The 20,548-nt window shown below is 40.5% G+C and overlaps 1 protein-coding gene across 2 annotated transcripts in view; it reads right to left on the bottom strand.

Moving 5' to 3' along the window:
- Positions 1–3,581: 3,581 nt before the first annotated feature.
- Positions 3,582–20,548, bottom strand: part of UBASH3A (ubiquitin associated and SH3 domain containing A) — a 50,341-nt gene continuing 33,374 nt past the window's right edge. Inside the window, exons 8-15 of one of the 2 annotated variants that reach the window (XM_050936582.1) lie at positions 15,800–15,923; positions 14,607–14,715; positions 12,416–12,538; positions 11,391–11,483; positions 10,471–10,615; positions 6,369–6,475; positions 5,752–5,858; positions 3,582–4,752 (exon numbers count right to left, since the gene is read on the bottom strand). In XM_050936582.1, the coding sequence (XP_050792539.1) occupies positions 4,615–4,752; positions 5,752–5,858; positions 6,369–6,475; positions 10,471–10,615; positions 11,391–11,483; positions 12,416–12,538; positions 14,607–14,715; positions 15,800–15,923 (946 nt within the window). In that variant the 3' untranslated portion in view covers positions 3,582–4,614. The other variant, XM_050936583.1, reaches the window with a different exon arrangement.

Raw genomic sequence — 20,548 nt, 5'->3', positions numbered from 1 at the left:
GGGTTTTTTCCTCACAGCATGTAGCTTTTGTCTACATGTAGCTTTTTCTTAAAATTTCCTACTGTTACTGGAAGATTTTAAGCAAAATCTTAGTGGAGACATAGGCAAAGGTCTGACTCACTGCTTTGCCCCTAGTGTGATGATTATACCTGTGCAAAGTGAGTGAGTGTGTATGACTGGATAATGTTTTAGACTCACTTGCATAGGTATAAATGGCTGCAGAAAGTGCAAGGTTCTGGATTATTAAGCCCCAAACAACTACAACTTACCTCCCTTACATAGGACCAGAAGAACTGGTTTGCATTTTCTACTTCAAACTTTTTATTTTGCCTATATGTAAACAAGAAATTATCAATTGATCACTGGAAAAATGTGTAAACAGTGAGGTGACAAAGTATGCAGGTGATAAAAATTTTTCAAGATAGTTAAGCCCAAAGCAGACTGCGAAGAGCTACAAAGGGATCTCACAAAACTGGATGACTGAGCAACAAAATGGCAGATGAAATTCAGTGTTGATAAATGCAAAGTAATGCACATTGGAAAACATAATCCCAACTATACATATAAAATGATGGGGTCTAAATTGACCCTTTAAATCTCTGCCCAAGCTTCACTGGTGGAACCCTAGGGTAACGGTGGCAGCCCAGAGCTCCGGCGGTGATTTAAAGGGTTAGGAGCTTCTGGCTGCAACGGAGCCCTGGGCCCTTTAAATCGCTGATGGAACCCCGGGGGCTCCCGGCTGCCGCCGCTACCCCAGAATTCAGGGCTTTGTCGGCAATTTAAAGGGCCTGGGGCTCCGCTGCTATAGCGGTAGCTGGGAGCTCCAGGCCCTTTAAATCACTGGCCTGGGGAAGCCGGTCCAGTCCAGCACGGAGTACCGGCTCTTGCCGGTATGCCATACCGAACCGTATCGGCTAACTTTCACCTCTGGATTCCATGTTTAATGCCTCACTGATTTCCATATCAAGTATATGCAACTTACAGATAACACAATTGTTTATAAAATTGCCAACCCTGCAACCACAGCTGGAAACTGAGACTCAAGAGGGTCTGTTAGATACGTCCTTCAAATACACCTGTGCAAGTCCATTATATTTAAATTGTGTTCTCAGTGACACCTGTGGAACCCAGGCTCACCCCACACCTGTCAAGGGGTTTGTACATGTATAACTGATGAAATTTAGTGGACAATTATGTTAATGATACACAAACAGGAATAGATTCCAACTTGGTATCTCTTAGCTCTATTAGCTGTGCAGAGGTAATAGGAATAAAATGTAATAGATTTATTTCATCCTTATAGTCAGCAGGTGTCACCAAAAGAGCAGTTTTGTTGAGTAAGAAGATGCTATGTTTTTCCAGAGTTGGAAGACTTTTAAACTTTTCTATTTTTTTAAAGTAAAACCTATTTATGAGCCCAAACTACCTGACAATGTCTGTAGTGTGCCCTGAGATCCTTGCATGAGCGAGGCTAAACAAGGGCAAAGCATAATTATTTCAACATAGGTAAAGAAAAATTTCCACTGTATTTTACAAGACAGACCATACTGCTAGATAATTATATATTTTAAAAATATATCATTTACAATTTAAAAAAATTCAGAAACTGAGCAAGTTTTGCTTTCTCCATGGCTGTTAGTTCCAGTCGAACGTCCTGCAGGCAGGTATGTTTGTGACAGGGAAAAACCAGAGTTGGATCTTATGAACTTCCTCTCTGCACTCTTTTGGCTGTATCCCCAAACAAGGAACATTCCACAACTCCTCTCTTACAAGGTGTCACTTGAGGAACAAATCCCACCCACCCCTCTTGCAGCCTGGACTTAGAGCGCAGCTATTGTTCCAGCTCTGACTCACTTTTGTTACATCTTGGTAAGCCTCCATACCTTGTTCATCCTTCTTGAACCAAGCTTGGGAGGCTTGCAAATTCCCTCTCCCCTAGGACAGTGAGCCAAGGCCATTCACTGGGCTTGTAGAGGGGACAAATGTGCTGTGGTGACTGACCTGGCCATTTTTCCATAATAGCAGGGAAAAGTGAAGTGGGATATGAGGTGGGACAGGAGACCAGAGCATATGGCTACAGAGCAAAGAGAAGAAATTGAAGCAGGCTTGGTAGGATCCAAGGTCAGGCTGCACGCTCAGTTAGCTGTCCATGTGAGGTCTGGATGGAGAAGTTCTAGAAGATTACTTGGTGGGGTACTATTGTTGACTGATTACAACATATAAAATTGAAGGGAAAGACCTTGGGTCCAGATCAAGACTAAAAAGCACCTGTGCAGGTGCTAGGTGCATTGGGTGTACTTTTAAAAGTGCAATGACATTTTAAAATTGTGATACAGCAGGGCAGGAGAGTGGTAGATGGAAAGTATTTAAGCCCTAGGTTGATCAGGGCCTTAGTACCTGGGGACTAGGGAAAGGTTACTACAGGGTAATTGGGGCACCTGGAGTCAATTAAGGCCCCACTAGGGTGACCAGATAGCAAGGGTGAAAAATCGGGATGGGGTGAGGGGTAATAAGTATCTATAAAAGACAAAGACCCAAATATCGGGACTGTCCCTACAAAATCGGGACATCTAGTCACCCTAGGCCCTGCCCAAGACCTAATAAACCCCCCTCTGCATGGTGAAGGAGCAGGAGTAGACTAGTGTTTGGAGGAGTGTTGTTGCTAGCTAGAAAACCATACCGGGGAAGGGAAACCCTGCCTGAGCACAGAAGACTGAGGGAATCCGTACCCCAGGGGAAAGAGGGTAAGCAGCCCGCAAAGCTGAAGGAGCTGGGACCCAGAGCCCACAATGCTCAAGAATAGGGGCAAGGAGCAGCACCCTGACTCCCCCACATGAAGGAGAAGTGTGGGACCCACCACAGTAACATCGGCCATTTGGCAATCAATAAATTAAATAAACAACAGCTTCCTCCAAACCAGAAAATCAAAGTGAACTATCCAGAGGTTGACACTAACCCACCCACAGCACTTCTCACGGTGAAAATCTAATCCTAAATATAGAAAATATTTTTCTGTCCCTCTAATGACCACTCTGACCATCTAATTTCAGCAGGCTGTTTGGCACCTATTTTTGCAATGATCTTGTTGAATTTTCCCCATACCTCTGTCTCCCCAGAAGCCTTAAAAAAAAAAGATTGACTTTCTGAGTATGCTGCAAAGCCTATGGAGACAATGTTAAGGGTTTGTGAGATGTAAGGAAGAAACAGAGCTATGCAAATAATGGATTTTTTTGGTTTGGTTGTTGAACTGTTAAAAAATGTTTTGGATCAACCCAACCATTCTGTTTGGATTTCAACTTTTTTGACCCTTTTAATTATTTAAAAATAAAACTGAAGTAATTTTTTTAAAGTTCCAACTTAAAAATGACAAAACAAATTGTTTTTTAAATTATTTTTCATTTTTTTCAACCAACATAATTTGCTGAATTCAACACAAATTAGCGAAATGTTTCAGTTGACCCAAATATGTTTTGTTTGTTTTGAAGGAAAAAAGTTTAGTCTGAAAAATTTTGCTTAGCTTTAGGAGGAAACAGAGACTGAGTCATGTCTAAGAGTGAAAAATAAAACTATATCAGACAACATAAGAGAGGAATAGGGACCTCATTTATTTCTCATTGAAACAAAATCTCCTGGTTTCACATGGGATAGTCAGGGCATTATGATGAAGATAGTTTAAAGAGGCAATGTGAACCTTTTGAAGAAGTGTTTGTTGGCGTTTGGGTCTGTATCCCTTTAAACAAACAAGGAATTGATAGAAATGGTGTACATGGTTTGTGAGCAACCAATAAGCTTGTCATCTCAGGTCCGGGGGTAAAACAATAAGAAACAAGCTGTGTGGTTCTGTCACATGACAGTCATCTCAGGAAACCTTCAGCAGATAGCATTACCCACAACATGGTCTTGTCACCATTACGACAATGTATTGTACAGTCTTTTTTAGCAACAATGAGGCAATACATCCAGTTTTCTTAAACTTTTTTTCAGCAAGTCATTTATTAACAATGATGCAATATTTGCATTGTTAGAATCGCTTGATGGAAAAGCTCCTGTGATGGAACCTGATTAGGCATCAGAAGAAAATAGTCTGTATGATACATCATGTCCATTCATACTCTGGATAAAGTAGAAGCATTTAAGAAAACAAAATGTCCACCTGTCTGAAACAAAATGTCTAATTCTTTATTGATTGTACTTTGTTCTTGAAGATATACCATATGTTTTCATGAATGCATCAAGCAACAAGGCTTATAGTCAGATATATATATATATATATATTTAGACTAACATCTGTAATGATATATAGATATATAGATATATCATTACAGATGTTAGTCTAAATAAAGAGTTTTAAAAGTTCATTCTTCAGCACTGGATGAATTATCGTTCACTTTTATGTCAGTTAATAGGTTTTTTCTTCTGAGTCACTGTAACAAAAACAGAACTCAGGCTCAAAAACTTCAAAAGTGCTTTCTGTGCGTTGACAATTCTTACAAGTAGTAGAGGAAAATTCCCCCAAGTTCTAAATATTTTGGACAGACCATTGGCCTGTGTTGAGCCAGGAGGAAAAAATTTGTCGTCTTCTTTTTTGAAATATATAATGAATGAGTATAGATTCTAACTGTCCAGTATACCATTTCTCCAATTAAATGCTGCATTTGATCCATGGGTTAACGTCTTAACTGGTGGGTTAATCATCTGCCATCTATTCTCCTCTTTAAGCTCTTCACAGAAACACATGCCCAGTGAAGGTATCTGGAAAAACAGAGAGATTTCAACAGGACTTTGTATTAGAACTTTCCTGAATACACTGGAAATGGGGGAGACATACCATATAGACTGAAAGTACAGCACAATTAAACAGTTTGCATTGTGGAACAGGGGTGTGCATCTTGAGAGCATTTTAGGAATACAGATCAAGATATTGTCCCACTTGACCTAAAACGAATTGGTAGCATGAGGGAGTCCTATCTGTTGGACACTAGTGGAGCTTGTGTCAGCTCCACAAGCTCTTCCAGCTATGTTCTTTCTATCTCATGCATCATCACCAGTAATAAACACACTGCTGACCAAATTCTCCCCTCCCTAACACCAGTGCAACAGGTATAATGGAAGGGAAAATTTGGCTTACAGAATCTTTGTTACCAGTGATTATGTACAAACCAGAAAGCATAGGTTGATCATCAGATCACAGGATGAGCTTCTAGTGCTGGCAGCACAGATCACTCTTTTATTCATAAACTGAGCAAATACGATTTGGGCTCACTGAGACATAGTGAACATGCTACGCCACTGTACCGCTTTACGGACTGACTTTTCCAAATGGGAGCTGTACTTTCTTGACGTAGGCTGCACAACATCTTGGGAGATGCAAAGGGGACACGGTTATCCATCTTAGTGACAGACAAACCAAGATACTTAGGGGGAGATTTTCAAAGGCACACCTGGCAGTTCGGTGTGTACCTCCCAGTGACTTTCAATGGGAATCTGGTGCCATGGTGCCTTTGAAAATCTTCACCAGAGAGAACATGATATGCCCAAGGTCACATGGCAATTGACTGGTAGAACTCACATCTCTTGACAGTCATTTGTGTGCTAGAACTACTGAACAGAGCTCCCTGCAGAATCAGAGAGTAACTTTTGTTAGTGGGCAACTGAGAGAACAAACAGCCCATTGCTTGAGTAGGTTCCTTCCTGAAAATATACCAAGGAGAAAACAGTGGGCAAGAGCTTCCTGTTGGAAAAACTTCTTACCTTTCTAACCAATGAGGCAAAATCATTGCTGTCTCTGGCTGGGAGCCCTAGTACAGGTCGAGTGAAGGAATCCAGGGAGGAGCCATGACCCACTATCAGGATGATACCTGATACACCAAAATATTTAAAGGAAGGAAGAAAGAAGACTGTAACTTTACAATTCACTGTGTGCTGGTTATGCTTATTGGCTGTTTTTGTGTTGTTCATCTTTGCAGAGCTGGGTGACATACAAACTGGGCAGGTGTAAATATCCTGTTTGGTGTGTTTCATGCAATTCAGCTAACGAGAGCAAGCATTTGCTGGGGGGAAATGACGCTTTCCAAATAAATAAATAAATAAAAGGGAGCTGCCTTACAGCATCAAGTCACATCCTGACAAACCAAGACCCTGCATATATGATATGATTTAGCAATGGAGTATTTCACTGCCTTATGTTTACTCTTGCCTATTTCTATTTTAAGTAATAGATACATTAATTTAGTATGATGTTTAATAATCTACCTCAAAGACAGGGCAATACCAAGCATCCATACTAAATGTATTTCATATGGCAAAGCTGTTTCCGATCCTGCCATTGAAAACATGAGGCGCTGAACACGAGAATGTGAAATATTTACCGTTGCTTGTGCAGTCACTGACAATCTGTTTTACAACTGCAGAGCATCTGCTTACATACTCTTCATAACTTTCCGATGGCACCAGGGAGGAAAGTGGGAAAGTACATCTGATAATAAAATCCACAGAGGAGTCACTCATCTAGGTAACATTTGTATACTGGCACATTATCAACATTGTCAGTAAACAAACTGGTACCGATACACCATCTCTACCTCAGAGACTGCACTGATCTGAAGCATGGTACTTCAGCTCACACCAAACAGTAGCTTTCTCTGCAAGTAATCCAACTGAATCCAACAGAGGAACTCACAGAACAAGACACTATCCAATGTGAATAAGGGTAGCAGAATCTGTCCCTTAGTAAACTTCACAATGGATCATGCCGTTTATAAGAAATATACCCTAGAAATGCTTGTGTTTGGGGGAAAAAAATACAAGTATAGGCTCCTCCAGGCAAGAACATTAAAAAAAATCATTGTCCCTGTAGGATGGATTTTAGGCTTAAAAACTGAGCCAAACCCTGAAGTTCGTACTCAGTTCTTACCTATACAGAACTCCCACTGACACCAATGAAATGGCTGATTCCAGGATTTGGCCCGTTGGCTTGAGTGTCCCTTTAAAAATCCCTACCTGTGCCTGCTTTGACAAAACAAATTAAACAATCCTTTTTTGCTTTTTACTTCAAAATAAATCTTTATAAAGACCAGTGAGAATATTTATTAATAGTGTACCAGTTTTAGGATTTTGGGCAGTTGTGCCTTCAAGATCTGACCTTAAAGTTTCTTTTACTTATAGGTGTTCCCTGCATGTAAAAAATAGTGTTTACAAATTAAGGGCCAGATCTTCAGCTGCTATAAATCAGCGTATCTCCACTAAACAGTTGAGGATCTGGCCTGAAAGATTTAGGGTTCTGCCATCAAGTCTAGAGTAAATGGACAAAGGAAAGTTTTTATTTCCTTCATTATTTCCTTCTATAAAGTCACCTCTCCTGTTAGCTGGAGACCTGCACAGCTACATGTTGCTCTGCCTCATGCAATGGCTGTGTTCCAGGAAACTATACCAGCTAACTTCTTTCAACCATACAGAAGATCAGAATCTGATCATCTTATCTCACCCATTTAAAACCTGCATGCAACATGAGCAGTGAATAGGTAGGAAGTAGATTGATGTATTGTAGGGCTATTGTAGTATACCTGTCATACAGTACAAAAGTGAATTTCAGACTGTTCTCAGAGCTTTTAAACCATGGGACCATCACTAAATAAGAGATACAATAAATAGATAGATGGTTAAGCCTTCCTCCTCTACTTTTACAGGGACCCATTCAACATAGAATCCAAGCACCAATTCAGAAAGCAGGGAATAAATAGTGACTAAAAATCTGTGAGGAATACAGATATTTTTCAGTGTGTGATCATTGATAGTAGGTCATTCTGTGTATTACAGTAGTGTCAAGAGACACCAAGTGAGACCAAAGCTCCATACTGTAGGTACTGTACATATTGGATATGTGTGGAAGCAGTCCCTGCCCCAAGTAGCTTGCAATCTAAATAGACAAGAAAGACAAAATGTGAAAGAGGAAACAGAAGGAGAGAGGTTAAGTGATTTGCCTAACAGATCAGTGGCTGATTCAGGAACAGAACCCAGGTACCCTAACACCCAGTCCAGCACCATATCCATTAGACAATGCTGCTTCTTTAATGCCATTAGTGATCAGTTTAAGTTAGACTGAGTAATTTCACTGATGGGGTGTGATTAGGGTCCTGACCAGAAGAAGGTCACAACTTTTACTTAAATAATCTAAATGTCAATCAGTGGGTAGAGATATCTTATGTGACTTTGCAGAAATCTCACTACTGAACACAGTCCTTTCAGGAAGGTTACAGACTTCACTGACTCTTCTGTGACCTAGAGATGCTATCTTATGCAAACAGTACTAGGAGTGATGTGAAACCTTGATAGTGTTTACTGATTTGGATAGCCCCCATGGCGATGGAGTATTTGAGGAATACAATATCTATATATCGATAGCAAGGATCAGCATTACTGAGCAAGAGTCAGTAATGGAGTTAAAAAGCAAAGCTTAGACCTCAGTTGGCCTGGCCATAAACATAGAAAAGAAACAAGTGCAATGGCTCTTCCCAAAAGAAATAATAGTGAAAATGCTGAAGACAGGAGGAGCCAAAGGAGTTGGAAGGAATGGGGTTGCAAAGTTACATGCATTGGGAGAATATGGTAACAGTAGCTACTGGAGACAGTGGATTTTGACCCTGACCATGTGACAGGAATTAACCTTTTTTAACGCTGATTTATGGCAGATGACCGGAGCTAGGAAATAATAGCCTCTTATAATCATTCATGTGGGGTGGGGATAGAGAGAGTAGAAATGTGAGCTATACTTCTGAATGAAATTTGGAGGAAGGAGCACAGGTTTCAGCAAAGAAGGTTTTGGAAAAGGCACCAGGAAGCCAGTCTGCGTACATATGACTAGAATGGTATCTGCAGTTGTGGCATCTTACAAACAGTTCTCTTAATAAACAGACAGTTTTGTTTTAGAAACATGGAGATCTCTCATGTTATTATCCAGTACCCTGGGGAAGGACACTATACTGTTTTCACTGATGTTCAAAATGCATATTTATAGTTTGTTTAGGTTATTCAGATGCTGACTGGCTCCAATGTTGCAACACTTTATAGTTTTCCCTTCCACCCATTAAGCACTTTACCTATTTTCAATCATGGCCTGTCTCTATGGAATCTTATATCAACTGATTTATTGATTTATTTATTTATTTTAGATTAGTGAGTTTGTATGGAAAGTGAGAAACTAGGAAAAGTAGTAACTCTGCTGTGAATAGTTTTGAACCTAGGAAAATGAAAGGGTTTGTCTATTCACTCACTCTTAAACTAAGGATTTTGCTCTGTGTTGAGAAATACCATAAGGACACAACACTTTTTTTACTTGTCCACACATGGAAAAGCCCAGAGTTAGGTACGTTTATTAACCGAGTGATTTTCTGGGTTTGGCTGTGCACTGCGGGAATAATGCAGCATGGCACTGTGAACCAAAAAAAAAGAGGCTAGAATAGATTCAATGCCTGGTGTCATTTCCTGTTCTGCTGTGGTTTACAAACATTCAGAACCTGCACCATCCCACAGAATTGCATTGTGAAAGGCAGGGACAAAAAAGAGGGACTTTGCTGAGTGCAGTGATTATTTTTGAGCAAGACAAAAAATACCACAGAATTTAATGCAGAAATCTATTTTAATGGAACATTAACATCCCGACAACCTATACAATTAGAATGAAAGATACCTTGCTTTCTGTTCATCTCTTCCCCCAAGACCTTTGGGCTGCCCCTGGTTCCTACAACTCCCTGCTCCAGCGGTATGTAGGACATGAGCTCTGTCTCTCTTACACTTGCTGTTTAGAGGGACTTAGTTGAAAATTGGTGACTTTTTCTCACTGTTGAGACGTTCACATGTGGAGCTGTGCGAATTTTGGTAGCTACGGGATCATGTGAGATCAGCCCCTATTGGGACAAATTCTGAAATCCTCTCTCAATTTTGAGCTGTGCACCAAGGAAAGGACTTGACCCCAACCCCCCATCAAAATACAATACAATTCTTTCTTGGCTGAAATGTGACATGACAGGAATTTTTTCACACTTAACAAATTATGGCTCATAGTTTTTAGCTAAAAGTAAAAACAAAAATATGGATGTCCATCACGAGAGTCTAAAATATTTAAATAATCAGCCAAACTTGAAGTCACTACCATTCACTTCGATAGGAACAGGATTCAGATCCTACACACACACTCACCCATCCGTATACATGTAAGAATGATTTGCCCATTAGTATGTCACCTTGCCAAAAAGCAGTGAATTATGTAGTGAAAGAACTAACTATATATCGGCACATCCTATCTTGGGGCCAAATAATATAGGCTTTACTCAGCCCTCACTCTGTCCATTGAAGTCAATGGTCTAAATCCTGAATCATTCATTTTTGCAACCCTGTCTTGTGAGACTTAAGAATTGCCAAAAACAAGAGAGGTATCAGAAATACACATTAACATACGATACATGCAGCATTTACCTGTAACTGGGATCTATATTGTAAGTAGCCTCTATCAGTTCTGTCAGTGCCATAAAAGAGGGAATTATTTTGTTGACCTCCCATTTCGTCCATTCAAAGAGTCCAGGTTCTACCCTGATTTTAATTTTTTGTCCTAATTTAAGCCCTGCAATAAATAAGAGATTTTTTTAAAAGGAAAGGTGCATTCAGAGCTTTAACCTTTCACTGCACGTGGCACCTTATTCCTGGTAATAATTTTATTAACAAAGTAAAAATATAATGTAAACCAAAGACTATTAAGTACACATAATCTTGACTACATGGAGTCTCAGTCCTCCTAGATACCCTACTCCACATGCATAAACAATACTTGGTAAAGTCCTGAAGCTAGCAACCCAGGGAGAGGAGAAGAAAGTACACCTCTACCCCTTTGTAATGCCACCCGTTATAAAACAAAAAGACTAGTTTTTAATAATGTGGCAGTCTCAAACCTCTTGTTAGCAAAGGTAAACTTCCAGGAGAAACTTACAGGTTTCTTTCCCCGGGTACCTGTCCCTCAGCGTAATGGAAACACTTGATTTTATGACCAAAATTATTCATGGAAGAGTTAAATTTAACAATTTGAGTCTAGCCAATATGTTAAATTCTACTTAATCTGAAATGTCTTTGTCTTATACAACATTAGATTCCATTTTAACTTTATTGGATACAATTCAGTTGAACACGATTTTACTATTATAGTGGGGAAACTTTATTACTTCCTCACAGTATCACCAAGCCCTTGTTCCAGACAGAAGTATCTGTCAGCACTGATAAAAGGCAAAAGTAAATTTTCAAAAAGCTCTGCAGCATTTTAGCTGCTCCACTCGCATTGGCTTAGAAGAAGATTGACTCAGAAATGTCCAGTGTGGTATAAGAACATAACCATTTTGCTAACCTACCTTCTAGCACGTGTTGAGCTGTCTGTATGCAGCGGAGGGCAGGGGAACAGTATACATGGCTAACTGTCTCTTGTTTCTCCAGCAGAGCTTCTCCTGCAATACACATGAGAGTTGCTCTTTACAATCATTATTACTACTGCAAAATATTTCCCACAGATATTAGTTTGAACTTTATAATAAACTGACTTTGAATGCACTCATTCCTTTTTTTAATTCACTTTCAACAAATATTCTAGTGGACAAGCGTACCAGCAGGAATATTTGTGGGAAGAGGAAATGTTAAGTGAATACTAGAAAAACAGGTCATAGAAATATTTAAATTTGTAAAGGCACTTAGACACACTTATGGTAGATAGAGAAAGACAGGTATTTGCACCACAACCCTATTTATGAGATTTATAATCATCAAAGCAGGGAACAGAAACACATCATGGATAGATGTATTCAATCTGACTACCAAATACAGCTCAAATGTCAAATACTCTCAATGAACTACTCCTCACACACAATCTACAGACCAAGAAACTGCATGTCCTGCCCCACTCTAGCCAGCCAACAGAGATGCTACAGTCAGGTCCAGCTTTACCATTTTTGCCGCCCCAAGCGGAAAAATAAAAGCTACTCGGACTGCTGCCCAAACTGCCAAAGCAGAAAAAAAAAAGCCACCCCTTAGCATGTGCCGCCCCAGGCATGTGCTTCCTCCGCTGGTGCCTGGAGCCAGCCCTGGCTACAGTTCACTGCTCCGGTTCAGATTAGAAGCAGAATGTACAGTGTTGCTCTGACCCTTCCCTGCCATAAGGTGGCAGGCTGGCTCTTGCACTACATAAGAAATTGGCTGTGTTCCCCACCCTGCTGTACAGCTCCCACATGAAAGAGCAAAGTCCCTTTCCTGCTGCCCATAAAGGAACTCTACCAGTTACACTGCCAGGAAGCATTCCTATGGCAAAGCCAGCATGTGCTTTCACAGATTACAGAAGTCTTTCTTCCACCCCTTTTCATTCCTATTAGAATAATATTTAACTTACCTACAAGTCTAGACTGGAAAACACCACAGCATGATAAAGGAGGATCATATTCAAAATGTTTGATGCCGTCTCTTCGTTTTGGTAGATTGGCAGGGAAGTTCAGATCTGCTCTGTGGTATTTTCCTAAAACAAAACAGAACATTTCATCTGTATATATAAAGGCCATAGTAATAAATATGTACATATTTCTGTTATGCACGCACAATAATTTTCTTCTGAATTTTAGACAACCCATTTCTGAAAACCTGACCCTAACTGTCTCTCTGGTGAAAAAAGGGAGTGAGTGATTTCTTAATATTACCTCAGGGATACTGCACTTTACATTCACCAAAGCAAACCCGGGAAATTGTTGATTCACTATGGCCCAGTCTCATTGGGTTCTGGGAAAGACAGCAAGGAGGAGAACCTTCTAACAGAATGATACATCTCCTCTGAGTTCCAGAGTAGTAGAACACCAGAGAAAACAAATGCTCAGTAAAATTCACCAGAGACGTATATTCACATGAGAGCAGTGGAAACTCTTTTTTATTTTTTTTACCATTGCTAAAGTTATCAAAAAATAATGTTCTCATAGCAAAAAGGAAAAGGAAATAATTCACAGATTTTAAGGCCAGAAGTGATCATTATGGTCATCTTGTCTGATTTCCAACATAACCCAAGAGATCATAAGCAAAATACAATTCCTCCCCCACTCTCACCCCCAAAATATATATAAAACTTTTTTTCCACCTCAGAATCATGCTTTGAAGGCCAAAAAACCCATCAACCTTGACTTTTCACCTATGCCACTGTTAACATTCTGTCATTTCCCCACAAAATCTCATTGTTTGTGCCAGTTATTATTGACTGGGTTTGACTAGCACAGATTTTGATCAACATTGTAATGTTGAAAAGCTATGTCTATGCACAAAAATAGGGAAATTTGGCCACTGATCAATTTTTTAAATTTCTGAAAATGCTGGTGAAAAATTCATGTTTTGCACATCAACTCGAGACAAAAATGTAGTTTCACTGAGCTCCATTTGTACAGTATTACTTGTGTAGGGTGACTACATGGAAAGTACAGTGACTATAGACCATATATTGACTGCGCATATCTCAAATATAGTAGATCCTCAGAGTTCTGCACACCTCAAGAATGAAGGTTTTTTGTAACTCTAAAATGTTTGTAACTGAACAAAACATTGCAGCTGTTCTTTCAAAAGTTTACAGCTGAACATTGGCTTAATACAGCTTTGAAACTTTACTATGCAGAAGAAAAATGCTGCTTTTAACCATCTTAATTTAAATGAAACAAGCATAGAAACAGTTCCCATACCTTGTCAAACCTTCTGTTTAAACTTTCTCTTTTTTTTTAGTAATTTATGTTTAACACAGTACTGTACTGTCTTTTCTTTTTGTCTCTGCTGCTGCCCGATTGTGTACTTCCAGTTCCAAATGAGATGTGTGGTTGACTGGTCAGTTTGTAACTCTGGTGTTTGTAACTCTAAGGTTCTACCATATTGCTTTGATTATATCATGGGTCCCCAATGTCCTGGCTGGTGGTAGAGCATCCGCCAAAATGCTGCCGAATTTCTGAGGCATTTCGGCAGCGGCGCCTATCGATGACGTCACTTGTCGGTGGCAAGCGGCATCATCAAGAGGCGTTGCCCCCGAATTTCAGCAGCATTTTGGTGGCGACGCCTCTCGCTTACATCGCTTGTCGGCAGCGAGAGGTGTCGCCTCTCAAATTTCTGTGGCATTTCGGCGGCGACGCCTCTCAACGAAGCTGCTTGCCTCTGACAAGTGACGTCATCGAGTGGCATCACTGCCGAAATGCCGCAGAAATTCGGGAGTGACGTCTCTCGATGACACCACTTGCTGCCGACAAATGACGTCATCGAGCGGCGTCACTGCCGAAATGCCGCAGTAATTCACCGGCATTTCGGCGGATGCTCCACCGCCGCCATAGTCCTTCGTCTGGCACTCGCCAGACGAAAAGGTTGGGGACCACTGGACTATATGATACTACTACGCTTTCTGTGTATGAAGGGTATTTCTGAATAGCTGCTTTCTTCAGCACTAAAATTCAGTCTGGTTTGCAGATATTTACAAGTACTAATCCAGACTTTACGCATCATGGCCATCACATTGCAATATTTTCTTTTCAGTCTGGTTTCTCAAGGGCCGGTCCTCCTGTTGTTTTACTTACCATCTGCAGTTAAGCATTGCTGAATCCAGGACTTCCCAAAAACATGATCCACTCTCTCCCCATGCCGCATCACCAACAGGCCTCTTCTGAGAGCAACAGTCTGAGAAAGCTGTATGCAGTGACCCATTTACATTTTAGTGTTATGAATTAATTTTATTGCAGAGGCACCTAGAACCTGCAACTGAGATCAGGCCTGCAAAGTGCTGTACACGCATACTAGAGGACAGTCCCTTTCCTGAAAGGCTTACAATCATTTGAATAAACTAGACAGACAAAGGGTGGGAGAAAGGAAATAGTAATATTCCCATTTTACAGATGAGGTGCTTAGACCCACAGAAATATAAGGCGTCAACCACAGTCCACTGAAATCAATGGAAAGAGTACTATGATTTCAGTGGCTATAGATTAGGTTATAAGACCATGTTTACATTAGGAAAAAGGTGTTTTAACTAACATGTTAAAATCCTAGCATAGGCAGAGCAAATTGGATGAGGAGAACTGGAATCCTTACAATGCAGACAGACCTGCATTCAATATTGAGGGCAGGGATTAAAAATGTAAATCTGTCAGTGTTGATGGTGACCCTTTAAACTAATTTACTCTACTAGTGTCTTACGCATCTATTTATTGTAGATATATATAAAAACACAAAGAAATTACAGACTAGGTGCTAAGATCCTACAGTAAGGCATATAAATATCTAAGATAAGGTAAAATAAAATCAGTTTAGCCAAGAAAGTACAAACAAAGGGCCTAATTCTGCTCTCAGTTAAGCTGGTGTAAATCCATTGAAATCAGTGGTATTATGCAGGCTCAGACTGGTATGCCTCAGACTGGGATGAGAGAAGAATTAGGCCCAAGGCCTACTGCTAACAACACCTGCACATTGCTCCCCAAGCTATATCACCGGAGTTGGACACAAGTCTTGCTTATACCTAGAGGCTCTGTTTACTCCTTGCACATAAAGAAAGCTGACATTTGAAAGCTATATTTTTTTCATTTGCTTTGCTATTTTTTACTGGCAGAAGCAAAGAGTTATTAAGAAATGTAAAAACAATTTCTTTATAGATAATATTGAGATGAAACTAGAGGCTGATATTAAATGTTCATTTAAAAACATGTATTTGCATAAGCATGTTACCTGCACTGATATTTATGCACCTGTCAAAGAGTAAGAAATGAAGACTTATTACCTGGAAAGCAAGGGTTTGGGTCACACTCTTTGTCATTGGGTTATAGACTTCACCGTTCAGTTTACGTCTAGGTTCATTTTCGTTCTTGGGGAGCAGTCCTGAAGCTGGAGTGAAAGTGTATTCTCTGTGGGAAAAGTAGAAACACAGACAGATGCATATAGAGAGGTAGGATTTTTAAGGCCTGATCTTGTATCCAGGGAAGTCAAAGGCAAGATTCCCATTCACTTTAGTGGGAGAAAAACCATAAAGAGTTTTGACATGCTTCGCAAAATTGTATATGAGAAAGTCTGATCCCACAGTACTAATACAAGTAACAGGCTATTGCCAGATTGTGGTTAATAAATAACGTTGCCCCTTTTGATCTGAGTGGCTAGTCAAAGTTCGGTGTCCCAGAGATGTTCCAGCTGGAAGCAGAAATTGAGGGAGTCTGGTATTTTCATTGATGCAGTTTTATTTATGTACAAGGAATGTACAAAGTCCTGCTTGTCTAAATGCTGGAGAAACCAACAATAAAGGAACAGTTTCTTAGTTTTTAGCACCAAGCCTATTTAGCCAACAGACCCACAAGATCATTCTCTGGCTTTTTCCAGAATCACACTACGCTTACTGGCTATTCTGGCTATTGCTTGGCGCTCTCTTTCTCTTTCGCTCTCCCTCTCTCTCTCTCTCTCTCTCTCTCTCTCTCTCACACACACACACACACACACCCTCTGCCCACTCAGTCCAAACTCCTTAGCAGGTTCACAGTCCCCGTTTGCCTTAGATGGGGGGCTTCTGACTAACTCATCCAGACAGTTATGTTAACTGAAGGCGGAGTTTACGCCCAATCTCAAAGAGGTTACAATTGATGCATAAGTCTCAGCATAACTCTCCTGTTTTAGCTCTGCCTATAATTCTGATGGTACTCAAAATGACGACACCCTGTATGACCCATGCCAAAGAGAGAGCAAATAAATAATTTAGCAAACTAACAATGATACAAGGTTAACTATCTACTTATCATCGCTGTCTTTCTGTCAAGATGTTTTCACATCATCAACCCAAATTGATTTAATTTCCACCCAACCCCCTTTTGGATTTTTTACTCCCTGACTGACTTTCCTTCAATCACCTGGGAAATCCCTGTTGTTTCTATGAAATTTGTTGGCTGAAGCAGACCTTGTCCATTCTGAATGTGAGTTGTGGGATTGATCTCTACAACTTTTCCAGGCCATGTCTACACAATGACACTATACCAGCACAACCAGGGCTGGATGTAGGGGAAGGTAACCCATGCGACTGCCTGGGGTGCTGGGATTGGGTGGCAATGGACTTGGGGTGCAGTTTTTGTTGTTAACGACAAAAGGGAAAATAGAATATATGAAGTAAAATGTTTCAGGTATTCCATATGTGGATTCTTTTTTCACTAACCTCCTAGGATGTTCTGGACCTTGTAGAATCTCGTGGAACCTTCCAGACTTTGAGAACTACATTTTTCTTGAACCTCCTAGAATGCTGTCAGCCATGCCCTCATGAGTATTATCAGGGGTGTGGCATTGCCAGTCAGTCAGTGAGTGAGATATAAGAACAAACTGAACTGAAGTGAGAGTCCCACTGCAATATTGTGAACCTTGTTTTATTGTGAAATTATGAACGTGTACTGTGTTTTAAGACTTAAGAGTGTAAGTAGCAATTAATAAAGGACACATTTAATGAGATGCCAGAGATATCTAGTTAACCTATATTTACACAACAATATAAAAGAAATACTGTTTCTTCTTTTGCCATGCTTTACATGTAATGTTTGATGACTTTCTAAGACTGCAGAACACAGACATTTGCTCTCCTTAATACTGTCTATTTTCCCCTGTACAAAAAAGATGCCCACAAAGAAACCTTCAGGAGCTCAGTATAGGAAGCAAAAATCTCAGTTGCAATCTAGTTTGCAGCAAGGAGCAAATTTGATGGGAAAATATCTGAAACAGAACAACATAGACCAGACTTTAGGCAGTTGCAATCGTCCCAGTGCAGAAGAAATTGAGGAGTGAAGGGTAAATGATGGAAGTCTTATTACTAAGGAATTAGTAGATTTACCTGAAGATAAAGAATGGAAATGTGAAGAAAGTGATGGAGAATCATCCAGTTTCCCTCGCGGCCTAAAGGAGAGTAATGATAAAGAAGAATGTGGCCAGGGCCGGCGCTTCCATTTAGGTGACCTAGGCGGTCTCCTAGGGCGCCAGGATTTGGGAGGGCGGCATTTTGCTGACCTCGGCGGCAATTCTGCGGGGGGGGGGGGTCCTTCCGCGCTCTGGGTCGTCGTCGGCAATTCTGTGGCGAGTCCTTCACTAGCTCCAGGACCTGCCGCCGAAGTGCCCTGAAGACTGGGAGCGTGGAAGGACCCCTGCCTAGGGCACCAAAAACCCTGGCGACGCTCCTGAATGTGGCTCACATAAAAAGGAGAATAATGACAAAGAAAAATCAGGTTTACACAAAAAGGAGAGAAAGAATAAAGATGAATCAGCCTCACAAGATGACAGAAACAGCTGTGAGAAAAATTGCACATCACAAATCGATACATCAGATCCTGCTTTATGGCCAGTGATCCTAAATGTTGCCATTATTGATTGTACAATTTTGAACAGGTCAGACAAAATCAAGGATATGACATTTCCATTAAATGAGCAGAAGCGCCACTTCTCAAAGTTGCATTGTGAAAGAGTGTTTGACAATGGTTAGAAACTGAATTGGCATTGGATAGATTACTCAAATTTAACTGACAATATGTTCTGTTTTTGTTGCAAAACATTTGACAAGAATGTCAAACCATTGCTTGTGCTTTCTGGGTACAATTACTGGAATAATTCAGCTGATGCTCTGAAGCAACATGAGAAATCATCAGGCCATATTACAGCCTATTCTAAATGGATGGAGGTCAAATCCAGGCTCAAGCTGAATAAATGCATAGATGCAGAAAACCAGTGCATTATTAATGTAGAAACCCAGCATTGGAGGAACACGCTTGAGTGTCTGATCTGAATTACCCTCTTTCTTGAAAAGAATAATTTGACTTTCTGGAGCTTGTCAGATAAGTTGTTCACTGAACATAACTGAAATTTCCTCAGTTTGGTAGAGCTCCTTGGGAAATACGACCATGTCATGCAAGAACACCAATGTCTAGTAGTTCATAAAGAAGCAATGGACCATTACTGCAACAAAACAATTCAAAACAAATTGAGTGACCTTATGGCTAGGAAGATGCTTGATAACATACTGATGCAGCTTGGCAAAGCAAAGTACCACCCCGTAATAGTGAACTGCACTCCTAACATTAGTCACAGTGAAAAGATGTCATTTACAGTAAGATTTTTTGATGACGAGGATGGCTGTATCCAAATAAAGGAACACTTCATCTGTTTCCGGTCTGTGGACAACTCTACTGGAAAAGGCCTAACAGAACTATTTATGAACAGTTGGAATGAGAATAAAATAAAGCTTCAGCACTGCAGCAGCCGAAGCTATGACAATGGTGTGAACATGTCTAGGCAACAATTCTTGTGCTGAATACAAGAGCTTTCTTCGTGCCTTTGGCCACCATTCCCTCAACCTGTTTGTCTCAGATGCAGCATCTTTAGATTCAGTATCTCTCTTCGGAGTAGTTGATATACATCTTGGTTTCAGCATCAAGTATCAGGTGGAAGATCCTCATGGGCAATGTTACAAATCTGACCCTAAACCCACTAAGTGACACTCACTGGGAGAGACACATTGACATCATAAGGTCACTGAGGTACCAAATAAATGAGGTTTATAATGCCCTGATGGAACCGGCACAGTCTAATAAAGCCAAGGCCTGAATCCGACACAACGTGCAAAGCCTGGCAAACCAGATCACTGACTTCCAATTTCTGGTCTCAACTGTGGTTTGGCATGATACCCTGTTCCAAGTAAACGTTGTAAGCAGCGCATTACAAACTTAGTCAATGGACATCGCAACTGCTACTACTTTGATGAGAAGTTGCCTTGATTTTGTTGTGGTCTACAGAGACAACGGATTTGAAGATGCCATTGCTGCTGCCAAAGAATTGGCAGAAAACTTAGGAGTTGAGCCTGTCTTCAAGGAAACTTGCATTCATCAGAAGAAGAGAGCGTTTCGTTACAAGGGCAGAGATGAAGTGAAGGGAAGCTTGGAAGAAAAATTCAATAGGGAGGTTTTTTTGCTCACTAGTTGACACTGCTCAAGTGTCCATTGAAGAAAGGTTCAGACAAATGAAACACCACGAATAGAGGTGTGAGTTTTTGTAGCTGCTGGCAGACAGGAAAACTCTCTTGAACAATTGTACAGACCTTCACTGGATGCTGAAACGTGAAGAATGTTCGGACAACAATGATTAAAGGCTTGTATGTCAAATTAGACAACATTCTTCACATTTTGCCACCTGGGAAACACTCTCCATTCAAAGTTCTCCAATTCATTCATGATGCAAAGCTGAAGGACACTTTTCCTAATGTGTGGATGGCTTTGAGGATTCTGACCATGCTGCTGTTCAGTCATGAGTAGTGAGCGCTACTTTTCAAAGCTCAGGTTCATTAAAACATGGCTTCATGCAATGATGGCCAATGAGAGACTGACATTACTTGCTATTTTATTGCTTGAAAATGCCATTGGCCAATCTTTGGATCTCTCTGAAGCTGTGTTCAGTTCACGGGGCAGAGGGACAAAAGCGACCTTTTAAACTGAAGGGCTAGGGTTCAATTCTAAGACTATCACCT

The sequence above is a fragment of the Gopherus flavomarginatus genome, chromosome 1 (assembly GCF_025201925.1).
Source record: "Gopherus flavomarginatus isolate rGopFla2 chromosome 1, rGopFla2.mat.asm, whole genome shotgun sequence".
In the NCBI taxonomy this organism is placed as follows: Eukaryota; Metazoa; Chordata; order Testudines; family Testudinidae; genus Gopherus; species Gopherus flavomarginatus.
The sequence above is the reverse complement of the archived record's forward strand: the minus strand, read 5'-3'. Positions and strand labels throughout refer to the sequence as shown.